We start from the raw sequence: 21,080 nt of genomic DNA, 5'->3' as shown, positions 1-21,080 counted from the left end.
AGTACCAAATTAAGCTCTCACTTGAGTATTTGTTAGAGACTTAAAGTCAGGACATGCAATGATAGCCCCCATCTTCTGCATATTCACCGTGTAGGGAAAGGGCTCCAACACAACACATAGCTGTAAAGAGCTGTGCAACTGTGGACGTTCTTGTCTTTGCAAATAATGGGCTAAAAACTTAGAAGCCTGGAAACGGGATATGTGATAGCTTTGTGAGAGATGTCCTCCCGACTCGGTTCTTCCCAGTTGCATGCATTACTCTGTGCAAACTCCTGCTGCCCACACTGCTATTTGAAAAGGAGAAATCTGCCATTTCCCTTGGGACATTGTATAGTTGAGCTTCTTACTCTTCTGTGCTCACACTGAGAACAAGAAATTGCAGCAACTTTTTTTTTTTCTTTTCCCCCTTTATTAAGGATGTGAGCGACAAACTGAGTCTTCGGTTCCCTAGACTATATGTTTTGGGACAGAAAGATTTACTTTTTAACTACAAGAAATTCTTTTTAAGTTTGCTTCATGGAGTTATAACTTCATTGATAATCTTCTTCATACCATATGGAGCTTACCTTAAAACGATGGGACAAGATGGAGAAGCACCTTCAGATTATCAGTCATTTGCTGTCACAGCAGCATCTTCTCTTATATTTGTCGTCAACTTTCAGGCAAGTAATCTTGGTTGCTCTGAAAACACTTTCTGGTCATGTTTCTAAATTTGTCTACTAAAAACGTAACAATATGCAAAAAGCTTCCCCTTTTTGCCTTCTCTCTTCTCTGTTGATGCTCGCGCTCTGACTGACGTGTAACTGGATGAGAGATGACTTGACCAAAACACTGTCAGTCTTCAGAGTAGTTGACATTATTTTGAATATTAAACTCATTTGGAGCTTTTCTTCACTTTCAGATTGGCTTGGATACGTCTTACTGGACTTTTGTTAATGCTTTTTCAGTATTTGGCAGTATTGCACTTTACTTTGGTATCACATTTGACTTCCACAGTGCTGGAATCCACGTTCTCTTTCCTTCTGGCTTTCACTTCACAGGTCAGTCCTTGTGTTTTGTGTTTCTCATTCCTGTCTCACACAGCTTTGTAACTCGAGCAGAACTATGGCCAAAATGGCACGGCATGAACCTGATGGCTGTGAAAGGAAATTATGTTAAATGCTAATTCACTTCCAAGGAAGGGTTTTGTTTATGTTTGGGCCCAGGTTGCTTTATTGGAATATTTCTTTTCTTTCAATGAAAATGAGCTGGAACTTGACGGTGCCCAGCCATAGGAGTCTGCAAATGAAAACTAAGTTAAAGTTGGTGGGGTAGCTTAAAGTAAAGGGAATGCGATGATCTGACAGGGTATATGTTTGCCAAGTTGCTCTAACTGATCAGTGGAAAGTAAAAGCCCAAGGTAAGACAGAGCCAAATGCTGTTTGCAGCTCCTTGGGATTTTGCTGGAAGTCTGGGGAGGCGTAAGTAGCAGCCATTAGGAAATCTTTTTCTGAGGAAAACGGTGCTTCCTAATTTTCCTAGTGACGCATCTTTCTTATGTTGCCTTGGATCTAAATATCCCCCCACAAAATAACAACCCCTCTCAATTTTATGTTCTCATTTTTAAGCTGAACCCAATTGAAAAAAGGTAGTTGCCTCTAATATAATGTTTTTCTTTGACCTTTAGTAATGTTTTACACTTCTTCTATAGCTTCCTTCTACCTGAGTACTTTATGAAGTATATTTCTTATGAAGAATATTTCAGAAGTTTATAAAGACGTGACTGCTACTTAGTTTGATGGGAAGTTCTACGAGACTGGGTGTTTGGCTACTAAATATCGCTTGCTTTCTAGACCACGTACATACCAATGATACCCGGAGGAGTTTTTCTTGCTTTGCATGTTCTAAAGCAGGACAAAAACCATGCATCTCAGCCTAGTGTTTGTCTTGCAGCCTCCCATAACTCTTAAAAGGGCTTTTGACATGTATATGGATACATTGTAATAGAAGTGCTTTATAAAATTCTTTCCTATTATGCTCTTTTCATAGTAGAGTCTCTGAATAAAAGCTTGATGTTGTGATACACAACAGAATACCTGAATGTTAGGTCCTCAGGAAAGAAGCTGTGGCTTTTAGTATCTTACTTGTGTTTTATAACAGTTCACTTGATCATGCCATAAACTAATTTTTGCTCTTTTTATTCCTAGGAGCTGCTCCAAATGCTCTGAGACAACCGTACCTTTGGCTGACCATGATTTTATCAATTGCTCTTTGCTTACTTCCTGTAGTGGCATGGCGTTTCTTATCAATGACAATTTGGCCTTTGGAAAGTGATACAGTGAGTAAAGTCTTAGGTTACTTGGGTTGATTTGGCATGTATTTACTTCCAGGAGTCAGTATTGGAGCTAATGTTAGAGAGAAGTAAGTGAGTGTGCCCTAGGGAGAACCACACGAGACTGGAGCTCAGGTCCCGTGGCCAGGGAGGGTGGCAGCAGGGCTTTCCAAAGGCCAGACCGAGCCTTCCTTCTCGCTGGGTGACAACTGGCGCTACGACGTTTTGCCATCCAAAGCAGAGTGTCACTTTGTGTTCTTATTCCCCAGTATCTCCCTAGAGCGCTTCTGTGTGATGCAGAGGTACGTGTACGAGCGCAGCACACGGTTCAGTCTGGGCTAATTCATCGTTTGTCTTGGCTGAGCACTTGACTTTGTAAAACCACAGAAACCTACTTTGAGGCTACTGATGGCCTGACTTTTGTTTTTATTTGGGCTGTGTTGGAGTTCCATTATTATCTGTCGGAATATAGTGAGCAGTTTTTGCTTGCTTCTGTTCTGCCTTGAGCTGGCAAATAGCATATGGGTATGGAAATGGTTAAAATTGTGGCAGTGTTGTTTAAAAAGATATTAAAGAAGTGTCAGCATGAGAATACAGGAACAGCTTTCAGTTATGTATCTTCAATCCACTTCAGTGAAAGACATTTAAAGATCAATGAAAATAATGAAGTTCAGAATAATACAGTAAGTCTTCCTGAAATGGTGAGGTGTTACTGCATATATTCTTGATTCTAACAAAATCAAATTTAAAAAAGAGAACCCTCCTATTAAGCAGTTTAAGGATGTAAAAACGTATCAGGTTATTTCCCCAGACAGTAATGCAGACAAGCTGTTTTCCCTTGCAATCCATAAGCTAATCTGTCCTTGCATGCATGCAGATTCAGAAGAACCGTAAGAAATACATGGCAGAAGAACAACAGTGGAAGCGAAGGCAGAGTGCTTTTCGCCGAGGGATATCTGGCCGTCGTTCTGCTTATGCTTTCTCCCATCAGCGGGGATATGCTGATCTTATTGCTTCTGGACGCAGCATACGGAAAAAACGGGCTCCTTTAGATGCAGTCCTAGGCAACAGTGTGACAGAAGTCAGAGGTGCTCGTGAAACAAGCTGATTTACTGCATTTGGGGGAGAAGCTTTTTATCCCAATAATTGCACAAAACATTTTTTTAAACAAACTCAGGATATTTTTTTAACTAAATGGCATAAGGATATGAAGATTTGTATGTTTTATCAGAGAACTTCCTGGTTTTGGACTACTGGAAGCATAGAAAAGCCAAGAGTTTTCTACGGAGCTACTAATCCTTGTGCAATTGATTTCTGTTTAATGTGAAAGTGAAGGATCTGTGTGCTAGGGTATGAAAACCCAGCAATGTAATTTTTTTTTTTTTTGACGCCTGGAATTGCAAACTTTTTTCACATTTTAATAATACGTTGGTATAAAACTGCAGCTACATTTCATATTTTGTCTTTGAAAGCAAACTGCTAAGTAGCAGTCACCTTGTGTGCGCCATTTCATTGAATTGCACAGTCATAATGGCAAATCAGATGATCAGCCTTTTGAGAGGGCCCTAGATATTCTCAGCTGGGCTTGTACAGCTGAGATTAAGATTTATCTGGTGATAAACCTCAGTCGGTGTCAGATTTTATTAGGAATTCTGACATTTATAGGTGTGGTTTCTGTTCCTTTCTCTTTCTTCAACAGTTGACTACAGCTTGCTGCACTAAATCGAGAGAGATCGTTCTCGGCATCTTGTTAGTAGGAGTGATACGCCATTATTCCTGTTATAGCCAGTTCCTTGATTTCCCCTGGAGTAAAGAGATCCGAGTCAATAGTTAACAGAGGTTTTTTCTCCCTTGCTCTGTTTCTCTGCCTGTCTCTCTTTCCAACTCTAGAATATGTTTGTGTCTACTTATACAGTATATTTATGAACAGATATATCTGATCTCTGGAAAGCTACCCTTTGAGCTGGCAAAAGTTTGCTCATTTCAGTCTTAGATACAGCAGTCAATAATGGGTAACTGGAAAACAGTCACTTGTAGATGGAACGTATTTCACGGGCTGGTGAGTCAATTCTTACAATGCACAAAGTGTTTTTATGAGAGTCTCTTTACATTTGCACTTACTTTTACTCTTCAAGTTGAGATGTATGAATGTTTCACTTTTATCTACTTCCAGCTCCCAGGCTAAGGGTGATTGCTGAAATGGTTTTAGAGTAAAAATCATGATATACAGCTCTTGTTTAATGGAATGTACATTTCAAAAATTTAATGCAAATAAATATCCTAAAGTTTACAGCTTTTCTTCTAGTAAGTATATGGGTAAGAATAGAAGTCTGAGAGGAGTTTAAGTAGAGAATAGAGATAACTACTCTCTCATTGAGACAGATGATGTTGGTCTTTAAAAAAAAAAAAAGAAAAAACCAAACCCCACCATGTGTTGGACTCTAAAACCGGGTGTAATAAAACACTAAATATGTAAATTGAGGTGGGTATATTCCTTTTATTTCTAACAAGACTTTGTTAGACTTTGTCTAACATTTGTCACAGGTAATGATTGTTTGGCTTTGACTGCTCATGAAAAGCAAAGCTGCCCTAGCTAAAGTTTGATTGTTTGAAGGGTGACCAAGAAGTGAAGGAAAAGTAGATGAGAAGGGAGCTTGGAAGCTAGCGGGAAGTGGGAAAATGTTCCTGCTGTTATTACCGAAGTAGGCAATAGCAGACTTTGCTCTCTTGTGGTGGAGATTGTGTTATCAACGTAGTTTTATTGCTTGGACAAAAAGATAGGGTATCCAATGCCGAACCGTGACCCCCAACTCGATTTTGAACCATGCTTTCAAAGTCTCAAACTAGGAGGCGTTGAAAGGAAGATTTTAAGTTTCTAGGTAAAAACTGGTGTTCCTCAAAACAACTTTTCTTATCATCTCTCCCGCGTCAGCTGCCCAAGGCAGTGACGAGTTCTCCTCTCACTCGCTGCTGCGCCGGCCCTCTCGGCTTCCTCTGGGCCGCGGGAGGAAGGTCCGGCCCGTGCCCGCGGCGCCTGCAGCAGGCAGGGAGGGGGCGGGGGGCCTCGACGGAGCCCGGGCCGCTTGGGGAGCCGCTGCCTGCTTCCCCGCCGGGGGGGACCCCGTGCCGTGGGCGGCCGGCAGCCCGCGGCCGCGCCCAGGCTGATGGCAGGCGCGTGTTCCGGAAGGCGGACTGCGGGCTGAAGCGCGCTGCCGAGCCCAAACGTCGGCGCTGCTGCAGATCAGCGTTGGAAAGCGTCGGCCTCCCGCATCTCCGCCTGCCCGCGCCGGACGTCACCCGAGGGCGCGCGGGGACAACGGGGGCGGTGCGCGTCAGCGCGGGCAGGGGAGCGCGGCCCGCGCCGTGCCAGAGGACGGCCGGCGGGGCGGCCCCGGCGCCGCCATCCCGTTAGCGGCGGAACGGGGCGGGGCGGGGGCCGCCTTCCCCGTCGCGCTGCCTCCGCGCCCGCATTGCGCAATCGCCGCGCCCTGTGACGCGTAGGCGCCCTCCGTCACGACCGCGCGCGGGGGCGGGGGCCCTTCACGCCTTCGGGCCCCGCCTGCGGGCCGGGCGGGGCCGGGCGGCTGATGCAAGGCGGCGGCGGGTTGGCTGAGGGCGGTGGAAGCGCGGTGACGCCGCTTCCGGCGCCGGGCTGCGGCAGTGCCGGCTGCGGCCATGGCGGGAGAGGTGCTGGGGAGGACGGCGGCGCTCGTCCTGGGTGAGGCCCGGTGGCGGGCGGCCTCTGCGGCGTCCGGCCTCGGCCGTGCCCCGGCGGGGCAGCGCCCGCCGGTGCGGTTCGGTTGGGCCGGGCCCGGCCCGCGCCCCGCGTCCCGCCCCGCAGGCAGAAGATGGCGGCAGCGGCGGGCGGCTGCCGGTCCCCGTCCCTGTCCCTGTCGCTCTGGCTGGCGGCCGGAGGGGAGTGTGCTCGTCCCGGGGGCTCCGGCTTGAGGGTGGGAGGGAAGGAAGCCCTGGGAGCGGCTGTAGGGCCGGGAGATGGCTCGGCTCGGCTCGGCGCAGCGGAGGGGCGGCTGGAGCGGGAACGCTGGCGGGGGCAGGGCTCTGCGGTGGCCGCACACGGCTTCACCCGCTCCCGCCCCTGGAAGCTGAGCCGAAACGCGTCCGCGGGAGCGAAGGGGTTCGCGTTTTAGCAGGCAGGCAGCGGGCCGGGGGCGCCCGGGCAGGGGGCGCCTGGAGGGCTCCGGAGCACAGGGCTCGTGTGCCCGGGCGCGGGCTTCTGGCCCGGCTCTGGCCCAAGGAGGAAGCGAGTTCTGCGCTTCTGACTTGTGATCCGTGCCTTGGCTATGGGCGAGCCGAGCGCCGAGCTGAGCTCTCTGACTGCTCTCAACTCACTGGCTCCCTGCCTGCCTAGAAAAAGTTATCTCTGTAAAAGGCTGCTTCCTTTTTGGCTCCTGAGGCGCAGCCAGCGACTGACAGGAGTTCGGTACCTTGGGAGTCCTTAAGACTCCCACTGCATAACGCAGTGACTGATGGATTGATTTTTAGAATGGAAAATAGGAAGTAATTCTTACCCTGTCTGACCAGCTGGTTGTTTTTGACGGTTCATCGCTGCTGGTAACCACGGAGATGTTATATCCTTGTGTGTGTCCAGTTTCTTCCTGACCGTGTCCGTAGCTGATGGGGGGTGTTTTGAGTAACTGCCCGTATTTGTGATGTATTTCAGAAGAGCTGTATGTTTCTGAACGAGAGGGCAGTGATTCCACTGGTGATGGGACGCAAAAGAAACCATTCAAGACTGTTTTAAAGGTAACTGGAAAACACCCGCTGTTTGTTTTGAAGAGTGTGAACTGTGCTTTAGGTCAAGCGATTGGCCTCGTATTTCTAAATGTAAATTTTATACCGGTTTTTGCAGCTCTGACCAGACGGGTCAGAAGTAGGATGTGTGCTCAGTCTCTTCAAGGATGACTTTAGTTCACTTGAAGCGCTGTTGATTCTGGTTTTTTCTCCCCCTTTTAGGCTTTGATGACAGCAGGAAAGGAACCGTTTCCTACTATTTATGTGGATTCGCAAAAAGAAAACGAGGTGCTGTGGCTTTAGAGCTTCCTAGTAGAAGTTATTTTAATGCCCCTTTGTGTAAAGGGACACAAATGTAATCTTTTATCTTCTGCTCTCTCCTTGGATTGATTTAGAGATGGGCCATTATTTCAAAGTCACAGATGAAAAATGTCAAAAAACTGTGGCACAGGGAACAAATGAAGAATGAAGCGAAGGAGAAGAAGGAGGTAGGTTGCAGACGATACCAAGTTGGAGGAAGCATACCACCTTTCTTTTCCAAAAACATTAAACAGCTTTGTTGTCATTCCCACCCCTCCAAAAAAGCTTCTGTTTGTTCTTCATCTGTGTCGTCGTTTTACACATGCGTTATTTACAACTTGCCTTTGTATAGATTAGGACAAGCCTGTGGCTGAAACTCGTGAAGTTCGAGTAATCACAATCTATTGCCTTTAGACTTTCTGGAAAAAATGTGAAATGCATCTGTGCATTGTTTCTCATCCTGGTCTTGAATTAGGGCAGGTTCAGGCCTCAGCAGGGCAACATCAAGGCTTTTTACGATATCTGTGTCTGTAAGTGTACATTATAGTCTCCAGTAATTGTAGAGTGGGAATCTTACAAAGCCTGGTTACAGCTATTTAATACTTTTTTTTTTCTTTTTTAAACCAGGCAGAAGATCTCTTGAGGAGAGAGAAGAACCTGGAGGAAGCTAAGAAGGTTATTATCAAGAATGACCCTAGTCTTCCAGAGCCAAAATGTGTGAGTAAGATCCAGCATGCTTGATATGTGGCCTGTGCTATAGCGTCTTGTCTGCACAAAGATTGAGTCTGTCTCTGCTTTGTGGCTCTGGCAGCTGTTGAAGGCCACTGTCTTTTTGCTGTCCATAAATGTAACTTTGTTTTTCTGGTTATCTGTGTCCTCTAGCATATGGACTTTGGTCTTTCTTATACACTTGATGGGTATCTGAACTTTCTTAGTTCACATATCAGACTTCTCTGTGTCTGTGTTTGTCTACCGGTAGAGATCATATTTCTGTTTGAAAAAGTTCATTAGTTTTGCTTTGTTTCATTATTATAGTGGTGGAGAGTGAAGAAACAGTTCTGGTTAGAGGACGTAATTTAAGTTATTGAGACATGCTCTTATTTGGCTTTATGTAGAGTCCTGCTGGATTTGGTGATTTGGTGCAGTCCTTAGTTTAGTGAGCAGATACCACGTATGCTGCTGTGATAGGTTTTGTATACACCCTGTGTAGAAGGGGTTTCTATGTACACGTGTGGAAGATGGTTTTGATTGGAGCCCTGCACTCTGGTGGCTGCTCTTTGGGAAAGGGGCAGCTGGGCCCAGCTGTGCTGAAACGGCAGTCTCTCCCACACTGGTGCACTGTGGCAGTCCTTAACTGCCTGAGGCGTGATCCATTTTGAAGGTGCCTGCTGGGTTAATTGTTCCGACTGCGGCAGTGTCAGTACCTCAGCTACGTGTCTAGATGTACCGATGTCAGATCCAGGTCCTCTGCTTCTTTGCTAGCTGAGCTCATCTATCGAATGGCTTTAGAAATGAATCCAGAGTGCCAGAAAACGGCATCCTTTCCAAGCCTTTTGGGGATTTAATGCACCTTGGATTTCCCGTGGTACTCAAGTACTCTAGGCTTAAGGTGTGAGCTGTTATATGTTCTCACTTCTTTTGGTCAAATGCAAAGTGAGCTTCTTTAAGAGCTTTTACAGTCCTTAGTTTCTACACGGCAAAGCAAGCCTGCTAAATAGAAAGGACTCAATATGAAGTCTGGAAATGCTGTCCGAATGCGCTGCCTGTTCTGGCTAAAATACTCTTTCCTTACTAAACAGCTGTTTGGTATCGACAGCTGTGCTTATACCCTGGCTGGAACTTCACTTCAGGTGCTGCTGGGAGGAGCCGTTTTGGGGAGGGAGGTGTCATATACACTTGTATTCTAAGTAATCACGTGGAAAACGCCATCTAAATGGTGAATTATTTCTCTGTTTGATTGCTTTTATTCCCTGCTTCACAGGTAAAGATTGGTGCTCTGGAGGCTTACAGAGGCCAGAGAGTGAAGATTTTTGGCTGGATTCACAGGTTACGGAGGCAAGGTAAACCACAAGCATTTAGAAGTTATTGAACCCGTGCAGAGAGATGGAACAAATTTAGTAGCCTTCAAAATTGGGACACTTGCAATGAATCGGACAGCGCCTATTCTTAAATTTTTAAACCATCAGCTAGATGTCCTCTTTGGTTTATCACAGTGGTCACTACAACACTGAAAATTCTGTGTGATGTATGAGCATATAGACGTTTCTTAGTTGAAGTCTTGTGGGATTTTCAGTTTGGAGGCCAGTCCTGCACAGAATTTCTTCAAAAGACTTGTTTTGTGTTTTAAACTAATCCTGCAAACTGAGGAGGTAGCTAGCATGTGCTCATAGTGAAATCAGCAAATGGGAATTTTAAAGTTATATAAAGTAGCATAACTTCTTTTAAAAGAAGTTTAGCAAGTAATACTTGCTGTCAAAATGATTGCTGTTCTGGTTAGCAAGGTGGCATGGGTTGGGGCATGGAAGCGCGCGGCAGAGGTGGTTCTGACTCCACAGGTATTCGTTCAAATTATTACTGAAGGATTTGACTAAGTGGTTGTGGATCTGGATATCATAAGCAGTTTCTAGCAAATTATTTTTGTAATTAGATGCTTTTGTGGAGAGGTGGGTGACCAGGGGGACATCGCTTGATCCGTGTTAGGTGTACCTTGGGCCTGTGCAGTCAGCGTTTCTGCAAGCAGACTTGTAGTCCCTCAGGACCAGAGGGATGTTTGAAGTCACGGCATGGCGGTGCAATCCCAACCCTCTTGAGGTTGGAGCAGGCTTTGCTCTTCATGTCTCTTGAAACTTATTTTAACTTGTTATATAAAATACAGCTCTGTGACAGGCTTCTGTAACTGTGCTAATGCTTCAGTGCTTACCTGGGGCATCTTTGTTTTTTAAAACGGATGAATGTGGTCACAGTCCTTCTGTAACAATCTGCACATCAGTGATTGATGTGTCTTGGGAGTGGGTCTGTTCAAATGGATCGGTGAATAAAGCTGAGGCTCACTGGTTCTTTTTCTTTTCTTTTTAACTAGGAAAAAATTTGATGTTCATTGTTTTGCGAGATGGCACAGGTTTTCTTCAGTGTGTCCTTTCAGATGAACTGGTAAGCTGTGATGATTTAATTCTGTTCTGTCGTTAAATAAGTGAAGTGTTCATACCTCATCCATCTTTCTTTTATATAGATGATTAGAAGTTGTCCTAAACCTACTGATTAAGTTGTATTATTGTTAAATTGTATCTCCTACCACTAGAGGTTTTTTTGTCAATATGAGAGCTCTTTAGAAGTGACTATGAGTTAATCTTGTCTGTGACTCCAATAGATGTTGCAGGAAAACTAAAAATAAAAAAATTGCCTTAACTATGCCTCTGTCTCTTTTTCTTTCTGTAGTGTCAGTGTTACAACGGGCTAATTCTCTCTACGGAGAGCAGCGTTGCAGTGTATGGTATGCTGAACCTTGTTCCTGAAGGCAAGCAGGTACGGGAGTTAGTGTGTTTGGGTTCTCCTCCTCTTTAACAGTTTATCGTTTTCCTGATGGAAAGAGAAGCAGAGGTGGAAAGAATTACTAGATGATTTCGGTGGGACTTTGGTTTAGAGAAAAGAACAAACCTCCCATAGCTGCTGCTGTCACCCACAGTTCAGTGTGTGACAGGTGAACTATGTGACTGTTCTGCTCTTGCCTGAAGCAATTTTCCACTCATATGTGCCATAGGTATTTCCTAGAATATAACAGTGGGAAATTACGTTAAATAAACAACATACCTTTATTTCCCCTAACGAGGTTTATTCAGTTTTTATTTTGTGGGGCTAAGAATTTGGGATTAGCTCTCTTCTTTTACTGAGATGGGTTTGTAGGCTCTTCGTGTTGTATTTGTCCTCCAACACTTGGTGGGTGTATGAACAAGTTTACTACAACTTGTTTTGTAAAACTTTGTTCATAATGGTGGCCTCAGACTAAAGAGTGGGCAGGTGTGATTTTAGGTCTCAAAATATGATGCTGCTTATGCCTTGTGCCTTTGTCATTCCAGCCTAGATCTACAAACTGTTACTGTTTGGAAAATTGTTTGAATCTGGAGTTAGGGCTAAAGCCATGTTAAGCAGCTATGCGTGAAGGATGGCCATAAAAAGGATTCAAACTGAAGGCGGGAGAGAAGCTTTTAGGAACCATTAACTGTGACAGCAACTCAATGCACTCATCAGGACGCGCAGGCCTATATCAGGATATTTATTGAAAATTACAGTAAGACTTCTGTCTTGGTTATTAAGAGGTGACTGACAGACAGAAGTAAGTTGTGTCTGTGTTGCAAAACTTAACTTGTGGTGCAGAAACTGCAAGGCAGCTCAGGCCACGTTTGTTCTATTAAATATTAAGTCATCCTTTTAAGACATGAGCTCTTGATAGCTGCTCATAGTAACGTCCTTTTTTTTTTTTCTGAAGGAAAAAGCAAAGCAGTAATGTTGAGATTTAGAGGACAGATGTATGTTTAATGTTGCTAGTCTGTAAGCTTACCTCTTCCTTTAGATATATATTCAAAGCTGTCATCCACTCTCGCAGTGCGAGTTGTTCTTTTGTGTGGATTGGCAATCTATATTCTCCTGCCTGGTCTCTTGAGTAAGTGTACTCGCTCTAGTAAGATAACAGGGAGAAGAAACATGTCAGGGGCGGGGCGGGGGGGAATCACACTGTGGAGCGTTATATTGCTTCAAACAATGTTTCCAAGACTTATTAGACAATATTTGAACAAAGTAGTCCCTCGCTGTGGCTGCCTGTAGCGTGTAAAATAAGGTCAAAGTGTTAACCTTTTGTGGTCCTTTGTAGATAATTCAATTTTCCTGTAAGCCACATAAGGTTGGCCATTACTGGCATGTTTTGCAAATGAAATTTAGATAGGCTTAATTGTTCTAGTTGTCCCTGCCACTCGGGTCCTATCCCCAAGAGATCGACCTAATGTTAGAGAGCCAAGCTCAGTTAAATGTCAGTGCACTCCCTGTTGTGTTTGCCGATCAGAAGTTAGCAAGATTTCCTTTCTTCCTTCGTAACTTATGCTACTGGGACTTCTAAAAAGAAAGAACTTTATGCAGTTTGGTAATCATAAGTAACTCGTATGTTACTGCTCCTAATGTTTCGGACATTGAAAACGCTTCCATGTTTTCATGTCTCATCACAATGATACAATGCTTCTAGTGAACAAAACCGCCAGCTTTGGAAAAATCTGTTGATTAGACTTTGAAAATGTGCATTTGTACCCTGAAAATACTGTGAATGAAAAAAATACCATTTTAGGGGACAGGAGCCTACTGTGACCCACACGGGGGAGCTGGTGAGACCAGAAAGAGGTCTGTTCTGTAGGCCGGGCAGCCGGACAGGGCTGAGCCCTGGCGCGGGGACCTCTGCTTGCCATATGGCAGCAAAGGGACAGGGGAGGTGAGCCAGCACGAAACTTGCTATTTTCACATTGTGGTGAGGCGCTGCCTAGTGCAGAAAGATTGCTCAGGTGTCTCTGACAGACAAACTCAAAAGTACCCGTAGTGAGCTAGTTCTTCCTCTGTCATGATCTAAGCAGCTTTGTTCAACTTTTTCGAAGTTTGCCATCCAGTCGGAGAACGTGGCTCAAATAGTACAAAGAACAAAATGCCTTGAATGTCGTACTGCAGTCTTGGGTCTGTGTTTTCTTCTAATAGATGGGAGGACTCTTCACTCTGCGTGTGTGTGTAGTGTTCTTAAGGCATACGGGAAGGTTCTTTGCACCAGTGTGTTGTGTTGTAGCACCATACAAGCTACTGTGAAGAAAATTAACTCTATCCCAGCCAAAACTAGTACGCAGTGTAAGCTACCACAGAATGGTTTTGGTTGGGAGGAACCTCTGAAGGTTTTCTGGTCCACCCTCTTCTTAAAGAAGATCTAATGTGAGGTCAGGCTGCCAAGGGTCTTGTCCAAATGTGTTTCTGAATGTCTCCAAGGACGGAGACTGCACTCTGGCTTGGTCTATGCTTGAGCATTTCACCACCCTATGAAGACTTTTTTTCTTTATAGCCAATTGAATTCTCCCTTGCTGCAACTTGAGACATTTGTCCTTTTACTGGACACATTCAAGAGAGTCTGGCTCCATCTTCTCTATAACTACCCATTAAATAGTTGAAGGTACTAAGTAGTTTCCCCCTGCTTAGCTTTCTGTTCTTCCAGCTGAATAAACACAGCTGTCTGTGATATATTTTACTTAAACTGAATGTATCTGGAAGCTTCTAACTGTCTGCCTGTAGTAGTCAATCCCATTCATGTTGAGTCTGAGAGACTCACGGTGGGTTACAAATGGCGTTTCCAAGCGTGGTATGACTGAGTTACAAAGCAGTCCCTTTGAAAATACTGCAATTAGGATTGCAGCATCTTTTGTTTAAACTGGATTAACATCTCTGTCATGATGCCAGATGGTGACATCCAAGGGGCAAAAAGTGGACTTGTGAAACTTTTGTTTCTCTTCAAATTGATAGGCTCCAGGAGGCCACGAGCTGAACTGTGATTACTGGGAGCTTATTGGCCTGGCCCCAGCAGGAGGGGCTGACAATCTGCTCAACGAGGATTCGGAGGTTGATGTGCAACTTAACAACAGGCATATGATGATTCGAGGCGAGAATATGTCCAAAATCTTCAAGGTGCGCTCCATGGTAGTACAGGCCTTCAGGGATCATTTCTTTGCCAATGGATATTATGAAGTAAGTATATTTTCCTTTGTCAGCAAATGACTGCTTTAATGTCCTGACTTCAAAGCTATCTTTTTCCTGGAAAAACTGTGTAGACTTTCTAATTGACCTGGAAGGGGCAAAAGAAAAGCTGTCTATTAGGAAATCATTATCTGATCACTTTCATCGACATAGATCTCAAAGGTGTGTAGACAAGTGTTACAGGGTGACTCGCAAACGGCCTGCGTACCTCTTTTTAGGGTGCTGAAGGATATCAGACTGAAGTACTTGCATGCATGCATACAAAAGCTTTGCAGATGGTGTTCTGAAAGAGTGTGCCTTACATCACTGCTCTTCTCTGTTGTCATCGTTGTCCTTAATTCTTCACTCGAGTAATGACAGTCTTGTTCTTTAACAGGTCACACCACCAACTTTAGTCCAGACACAGGTGGAAGGAGGCTCAACCCTGTTCAAACTGGATTATTTCGGTGAAGAGGCGTACCTAACACAATCGTCCCAGCTCTACCTGGAGACCTGCATTCCAGCATTAGGAGATGTTTTCTGTGTTGCTCAGTCATACAGAGCTGAGCAATCCAGGACCCGCAGACATTTGGCAGAGTATGGAGAGAGTATTCGTCTTTGTTATTTATGTATAAGTGAATTTATAAAGCAGGGGAGTAGCAGGCAGTTGGGTGACATAATGTACAGTGAGCAGACAGCATAATACTGATGTGGAAGGACTGATCAAAAGTGTATTTGGGCGTAATACGTTGTCTTGGTGAATGTCCAGCTGGTCACAATACATTGACATTTAGTGAAGGAAGATCTGGGTGAAACAGCTGATACATTTTTAGGAAGCTTTGTCTTTTTAGAAAATACGGTTCATACTGTTGTCTTCCTTTTTTTTTTTTTTTTGTGGCTTTATTTCCTTTACAGTGTAGAAGTGGGATAAATGAAAACAGGGACGAAAGTGTGTGTTCTTGGGTTGTGTTTTTTCTTCTCATGAGAATTTTTTTGTCGTAGCTAAAGATTTGTGGCTCGTGTGGTTTTGTAATGGCATGACTTTGTGTTTCAGATACACTCACATTGAAGCTGAATGTCCTTTTATAAGTTTTGAGGACTTATTGGACCGTCTGGAGAGCTTGGTTTGTGATGTAGTGGACAGAGTCTTGAAGTCACCTGCATCAAGCTTACTGTATGACCTAAACCCGGTAGGCAGCAATGTGGAACAGTCACGAATAGCCAAGAAAATACAACCTTTAGCCTTTCCTGATCAGCATGTTCATCTGGGGAAGGCAGGGCATGGCAGTGAGCTCTGCTTGCTTCCTATTATTAATAATAAGAAAAAGTATTAAGTAACGTCAAAAGGATGAAAATGCAAGGCTGGTAATGACTATTCCAGAAGCAGGGGACTGTGGGGAAAGAAATTCCCTGCTAGCAAGTTCCAGGAGCCAACAGCGTGCTGGGATTTACTGCAATGTGTACTGTACCAGTGGAATAAAAACCTCTATCCCAGAGCTCATAATATTGATCGGCTGGTACTTGCAGATTGAGCACAAGGGAGCAATGAAATAACTGGTGTTTTACTTTCTACCCTGGAACGTGGAGCTCTGTAAAGCTATTTTCATTTGTTAGAGACCTTTTGTCTTCTGTTGCCTTTGCAAAGAAGATGGCTTTAAGAGACTGCTAACTTTATCTCTGTCCCTAGCTTTTCTCTCGGAGCGCATACAAACTTAGTCATGCCTGTTATTTTGACCTTTTTTCCTGATAAACACCAGGAGGTTCAGTTTTAAATTTGGGCTGAGACAGGGGGCAGGAGGTAGGAAGTAGGAGGAGCACAACCCACCTCACACAGGCGGGTTCTGAAGCTGTTCTGTGCACAGGGAAGCAAAAATGTTCTTTTGTGGCCTTGGGCATGGAACCTCTGCTAATGGCTCAGCCTGAAACACTTACATGTGCAATGAATTAATACAGAAAAGGAAACAGCTTTGAAAATACTTCCTCTCTTCTCTCTCTTGCCATCTTTTTCGGCATCTGGTCTGGGAGCTTTACTGGGCTTGGAAGGTGGTTGTGTTTAGTTCTAGCTTTTCAGTACTGAGCTTGATCTTTTTTTTTTTAAGTAATAATTTCTTGCTGTATGAGCTGGAAAGAGTAATGTGTATGCTTCAAGTCTGGAAGTGGACTTGCTGATCAACTAGAAAAGTATTCTTTTTTAAAAATGGTACTCTTACAACTGTCTTTGTCTACTCCTATTTACAGGGCTTCAAGCCCCCTAAACGTCCTTTCCGTCGAATGAACTATACTGAAGCCATTGAGTGGTTAAAGGAACACGATGTGAAGAAGGAAGATGGCACTTACTATGAGTTTGGGGAAGTAAGTCTTTCTGAGGCTCTTTAGGAATTAAAACCAAACAAAACCCCACGGCCGTGCACTAAGGGTGTATAAGGCCCTTGAAGAACAGTGTGTTTGGACCATAATGCTATTGGGCTTACTGTTGCTGCGTGAATCTGTTACGTTTTGTTTGGAATGATATCCATGTGGAGTGAAGTTCTAGTCCCATTTAAGTTAAAGGGAGTTTTGCTATAAAATTCAGTGAGGCCTGGATTTTTGTCTGAACTGTGCTGGGAGGTGTAGTGATGTCGTATCAGGGAGTGCAAGTGTGGGTTGGGTTTCACATACTGTCTTTGAACATTGAATCAAAATCTGTTGTCATCTGTCCATCTCTTCCCTGTCTCTCTCTACTCCAACACGTGAGACAAAATTACGTGAAGGAGCTCAAGAGGACTTGGTCGTGTAGCCATAGTCATCAAAGGATTTAAGAGAAGGGAGAGTTTTAGGAGGAGATCATACAATTGTTAACTTCGGAGTCTTACACAGCATATTCTGAGGGAACCTTGGCAGCTCAAAATCAGATGGGCTGGGTTTTTTGCTGTTACCGTTTTTCCCATCTGTATCAAAGATGGTAGAGATGAAGGGAGGGAGAGGCCTTCAAACTGCACCGAACTTCAGGTTCCAGAGCGAAATAAGGATTCTCACCTCCTCTCCCCCATGGCAGGCTGACATTCGCTTTGTGAGCTGCCCTCGCACAAGGCCTGTGTTCCTTGCACTTCCCTTGCTGCGCACGCTATAGCTGGCTGCTTTCTGCCCCCCTCCCACAGCAGTCAGTGCTGTAGCAGTGTGCAGTTGGATTAAAACAAGTAACAGGTGTGGCTGGTTTTTCCTATTAAATAAAAAATCTAATTGTCTGCCTGTAACTCAGAATCTAAGAAGTGCGATACCGTTGGCTGAATAAAAGTTCAAATGAAACCTTTTAGGGATAGGCAGAGCTTTTTGACTAAACAAAGAGTGTTCATTTAACAAGCCGCAATCACATCATCACTGATGTTCCCTCTCTGTCAGTGTAACTGTGGTGTCATCCTTCACTGCTCCCCGGTTTTTAGACAATAAACTGCTGAATTGATCAAAATGAAACTTCTGCTAGCTGTTGCACAGTTCCTCAAATTTCAGTCAGAAAACTTCAGTTGAGGTTTTTAAAAAATAGCCCATATACACAACAAGGAAAAACTTAAACTTCTTAGTTTTAAGGTTTGTGGAAAACGGTATTGGGGAGGAAGGAGATTAGGTAGGCTCTTCAGTGTTTACTGGATGTTTGGAAAGTCTGCATTAAAGTCTACATTTCAGGTTAGGTTTTCCTCAGTTTTCTGTCTGAAACATTAGGAAGACTTGGATTTTAATTGAACAGATTTCCCCCCACCCCCACCCCAACATATATGTTCTTATATATAAATATAGTTTCTTCTAAGATAAGTTGGTTTTAAAAATTTAGGTACATTAGGACAAATGTGTGGATATGTGTGGTCTGAAGCTGTCTTTGTTTCATGCCTGATACATGTGGAACTCAAGGTGTTGGAGTGGTTTTGGTTTTAAATATTAATAAAGCCTTCTTTAACCTTAGGATATTCCTGAAGCTCCTGAGAGACTGATGACAGACACCATTAATGAGCCAATCTTGTTGTGCCGATTTCCTGCAGAGATAAAGTCTTTCTATATGCAGCGCTGCCATGACGATTCCCGGCTTACTGAATCTGTAAGTTGGTATTTTACCGAGTGTTGCGGGCTTCTAACTGGAGTGGGGAACGTCAGCATGAGTGAGCGTAAAATGAATAAGTACTCCAGGAAAACCTTGGGGAATTCTTACCAGGCTTTGTTTTGGGTGGCTCTTGGCATGGCTTGTTGATCCTATAGAAATAAACGAAGCAAGTCTGAAGTGCTGATAGTGTCAGTAGATCATAGTGCGCATGCTCTTCACTGACCCCAGGTAGGTGCTAGTCTAGTGACAATGCTTCTGTGACTTCTCGGAGACTGTATTGTTTAAACGCTGGCTCTCTGGCAGCCAGGAAGAGTGGTGGCTGCCAGGAATGCTGCTGGGTTTGTAGTTTTGTGGTGGTTTGTGTTTGTTTTTTACAGTTCAGTGTGGCCAAGCATATTGGAGATGAAGTTAGAGCACCTAGTCAGTTAGTTCATTCCATCTATAAATTGGGTCTGGAAGGAATTGCCTTCCTTCCCGCCATGGAGAATTAAAATTACATGGTAAAATGAGTTATGGAAATACAGCTGTAAGTTTGGGCTATTTTTCCTCCCCTTCCTGCAAGCAGTTTAATTGTAATGGTTTGATCTCATGTTGTGTGTTGCAGGTTGATGTGCTGATGCCTAACGTTGGTGAAATTGTTGGAGGCTCTATGCGTATCTGGGACAGTGAGGAGCTACTCGAAGGCTATAAGAGAGAAGGCATCGATCCCACGCCGTACTACTGGTATACGGACCAGGTTTGTAAAACAGATTACATGTGCTGCTTGTCAGATATGATAGTTGATTTTTTTTTAAAAAACTGCTCTTAAAATGATGCAGTCTAAATTGGAAACATATTTTTGGTGGCCCAAAGTAGATAGTCATTTAACCATCGGCAAAATGCAATGGGTAACAGCTTCCATTCTGTTAAAATTGCTGCTGCTTGCTGCAGTTGCATGCTGCCCTTACCAGATCACCTTCATTAGACTGGTCTGTGCAGGTGTATTCCCCTCGTAATGTCTTCTGCAGTGTTTGTGGAGGTCTTGTTGTTGGGTTGGTCTTTACAGACTCGAATGGCTAAGCTCTAGCTGGTGTAAGGGGAGGAGAAAAGGAGGCGGTCAAAAAAGAATCATTAAGACTTTCTTTTTTCACCTTCCTTTTTCCTCTTCTAGTCCTTACACTGCCCCAGGAAACTCAGGATAACTAAGCACAAATATCTTGCCTGAAAAGAGCATAGTCCATTTTCCTCATTGTTCAGAAAATAATCCTGGAAGGATTTTGTTGGTTTTTTTCTGTTGGTATTATGGCAATTATAAATATCAAGAAGATGTTTAATATCTACTCTCTGGTTTTAATTTCACAGAGAAAATATGGTACATGCCCTCATGGTGGATATGGTTTGGGATTAGAACGGTTCCTAACCTGGATTCTGAATAGACACCACATCCGAGATGTCTGTCTCTATCCACGCTTTGTCCAGCGCTGCAAACCTTAGCCATCCTTGTGATAAACTCCTAGAAAACGGAGCAACTGCTGCTTGGAAAAGAACGATACACTCTGCTATACTACAACCTGTCTGAGAACAAGACTTACTGTAACCTGTTGCTAATAAAAATACTAATTTTAGGGTGTGAAAAGGAAAATAAAACCCTTTTTTAAAGGAAAATGCTACTGATTAACTGGAAGAAGCCTTAGGCAAAATTGTTAGGTGCGTTTATGCTCTCAAGTCAACATGAAACAAAGATCATGATAAGCTGTCATTTAAAAAACAAGATACACTTCTGCTTTTAATTTCTCTGACTTAAAAGGAAATATGCTGGGCATTCGGGTTTCTTGGGGTTTTTTTTTGTTTTTTAAATTTGCTTTAATTTTAACCTGTTTTCTCTTGTGGTTTCTTGTTGGAGAAATCAGGAGTTCAAGCTCTCTAAATTCCCAAATACTGACCTCTGAGAATGGTAAGAAGAGACATCATCTAAAGAGCTCAACAAAGTATAAAATGGGAATAATTATATTAAGTGCTGCACTTTTTTAGCTCCTACTGTTTTTAATGGAAGTTCTGTTTGAGTTTATTCAGTAACAAGGTATGTAGTATTGAGCACAGAATTCCACTGCAAGAGACGTGGGTTGTTTCTTGGGGTGGTTGTTTTTTCCCAGATTATTTATTGGTTCGAAATGATGAGGCTGATGGTGAGGTACGCTTTGCTACTTTTTCCTGATACCTGTGGATGAAGCGCTATAGTGGGTCCATGCGCACCCCGCCTGTGCTGAATTACAGTAGGAGGGGACACGTTGTCAGAGCACTTGCGGGCACTGGGATGTTTGTGGTGCCTTCCAAATTAAGGTTCTGCCATCTGTTCCAAACCAGGAATGACCGATTGAAGACCCAAAGGAACTGGTAACTTTGAAATACAATTGGATTTCAGCATTGTGTGCTGAGTTGCTGTCCTCTCTAGATGAGTTGTAGTTCAAGCAGGGCTTTCCCATGTCATGCTAAAGTATGTCTTCATAGTAGAGCAGTTCCACGTTTCCTAGCTGGCTCCGTGTTCTCTTGTGCTACTGCATCTGAGCAGATTCTGTGATAATCAAGTTATCAAATAGGAATAATTAAATATTTAATGTGTTGAGCCATCTGTATGCTTTTTAATCATAAATAAAGAAATCCCTTTTACTAGAGAGAAAAAAATGGGTAGGTGTATCATTTGCTACCTGCAGTGAGGCTTGATCTGGATTTGCCATTCGTAGAATTGTTGAGCTGTGCAATACCCATATTTTTGTCATAAGTGACTGGTTTTTTTTCATCTTGCATGCTACTTACATAAACTGGTTTAAATCAGCAACCAATAAATTATGGCAACATGAGTTGGCGTGCAAGACAGTAGTTATTGACCTGTAATGTCTGTTCCTTTCCTTTCACTTTGTCTTTATA

At 43.7% G+C, this 21,080-nt stretch overlaps 3 protein-coding genes across 4 annotated transcripts in view; 2 read left to right on the top strand and 1 right to left on the bottom strand.

Annotated features, from left to right (window-relative positions):
* Positions 1–4,512, top strand: part of ATP8B1 (ATPase phospholipid transporting 8B1) — a 39,702-nt gene extending 35,190 nt beyond the window's left edge. Inside the window, exons 25-28 of the mRNA XM_075489046.1 lie at positions 417–662; positions 902–1,040; positions 2,187–2,317; positions 3,189–4,512. Coding sequence (XP_075345161.1) covers positions 417–662; positions 902–1,040; positions 2,187–2,317; positions 3,189–3,419 — 747 coding nt within the window. The 3' untranslated portion in view covers positions 3,420–4,512. The remainder of the gene's footprint in view (positions 1–416; positions 663–901; positions 1,041–2,186; positions 2,318–3,188) is intronic.
* Positions 1–21,080, bottom strand: part of NEDD4L (NEDD4 like E3 ubiquitin protein ligase) — a 564,086-nt gene that overhangs the window by 288,422 nt on the left and 254,584 nt on the right. The gene's annotated exons all lie outside the window — the stretch shown is intronic.
* Positions 5,872–21,013, top strand: NARS1 (asparaginyl-tRNA synthetase 1). Of its 2 annotated transcripts, none has more exons than XM_075489048.1 (15): positions 5,872–6,029; positions 6,993–7,075; positions 7,286–7,351; positions 7,459–7,551; positions 7,991–8,080; positions 9,345–9,423; positions 10,443–10,513; positions 10,799–10,885; positions 13,898–14,119; positions 14,505–14,704; positions 15,162–15,297; positions 16,346–16,459; positions 18,042–18,173; positions 18,781–18,912; positions 19,518–21,013. In XM_075489048.1, exons 1-15 carry the CDS (start codon positions 5,987–5,989, stop codon positions 19,647–19,649), a joined length of 1,680 nt encoding a protein of 559 aa, XP_075345163.1. In that variant the 5' UTR covers positions 5,872–5,986; the 3' UTR covers positions 19,650–21,013. The 2 variants fall into 2 exon arrangements, with proteins under 2 accessions (XP_075345163.1, XP_075345164.1); XM_075489049.1 differs by lacking the exon at positions 5,872–6,029 and adding an exon at positions 6,103–6,462.

The sequence above is a fragment of the Mycteria americana genome, assembly GCF_035582795.1.
Source record: "Mycteria americana isolate JAX WOST 10 ecotype Jacksonville Zoo and Gardens chromosome Z unlocalized genomic scaffold, USCA_MyAme_1.0 Scaffold_30, whole genome shotgun sequence".
NCBI lineage: Eukaryota > Metazoa > Chordata > Aves > Ciconiiformes > Ciconiidae > Mycteria > Mycteria americana.
The sequence above is the reverse complement of the archived record's forward strand: the minus strand, read 5'-3'. Positions and strand labels throughout refer to the sequence as shown.

Excerpts from the sequence above, each read along its gene's own strand:
- NARS1 (XM_075489048.1), top strand. The coding sequence starts at position 5,987 with ATGGCGGGAGAGGTGCTGGGGAGGACGGCGGCGCTCGTCCTGG. Across the intron at positions 10,886-13,897 it reads TTGTTCCTGAAGGCAAGCAG|GCTCCAGGAGGCCACGAGCT; the intron begins GTACGGGAGTTA and ends TCAAATTGATAG. Across the intron at positions 15,298-16,345 it reads TACTGTATGACCTAAACCCG|GGCTTCAAGCCCCCTAAACG; the intron begins GTAGGCAGCAAT and ends TCCTATTTACAG.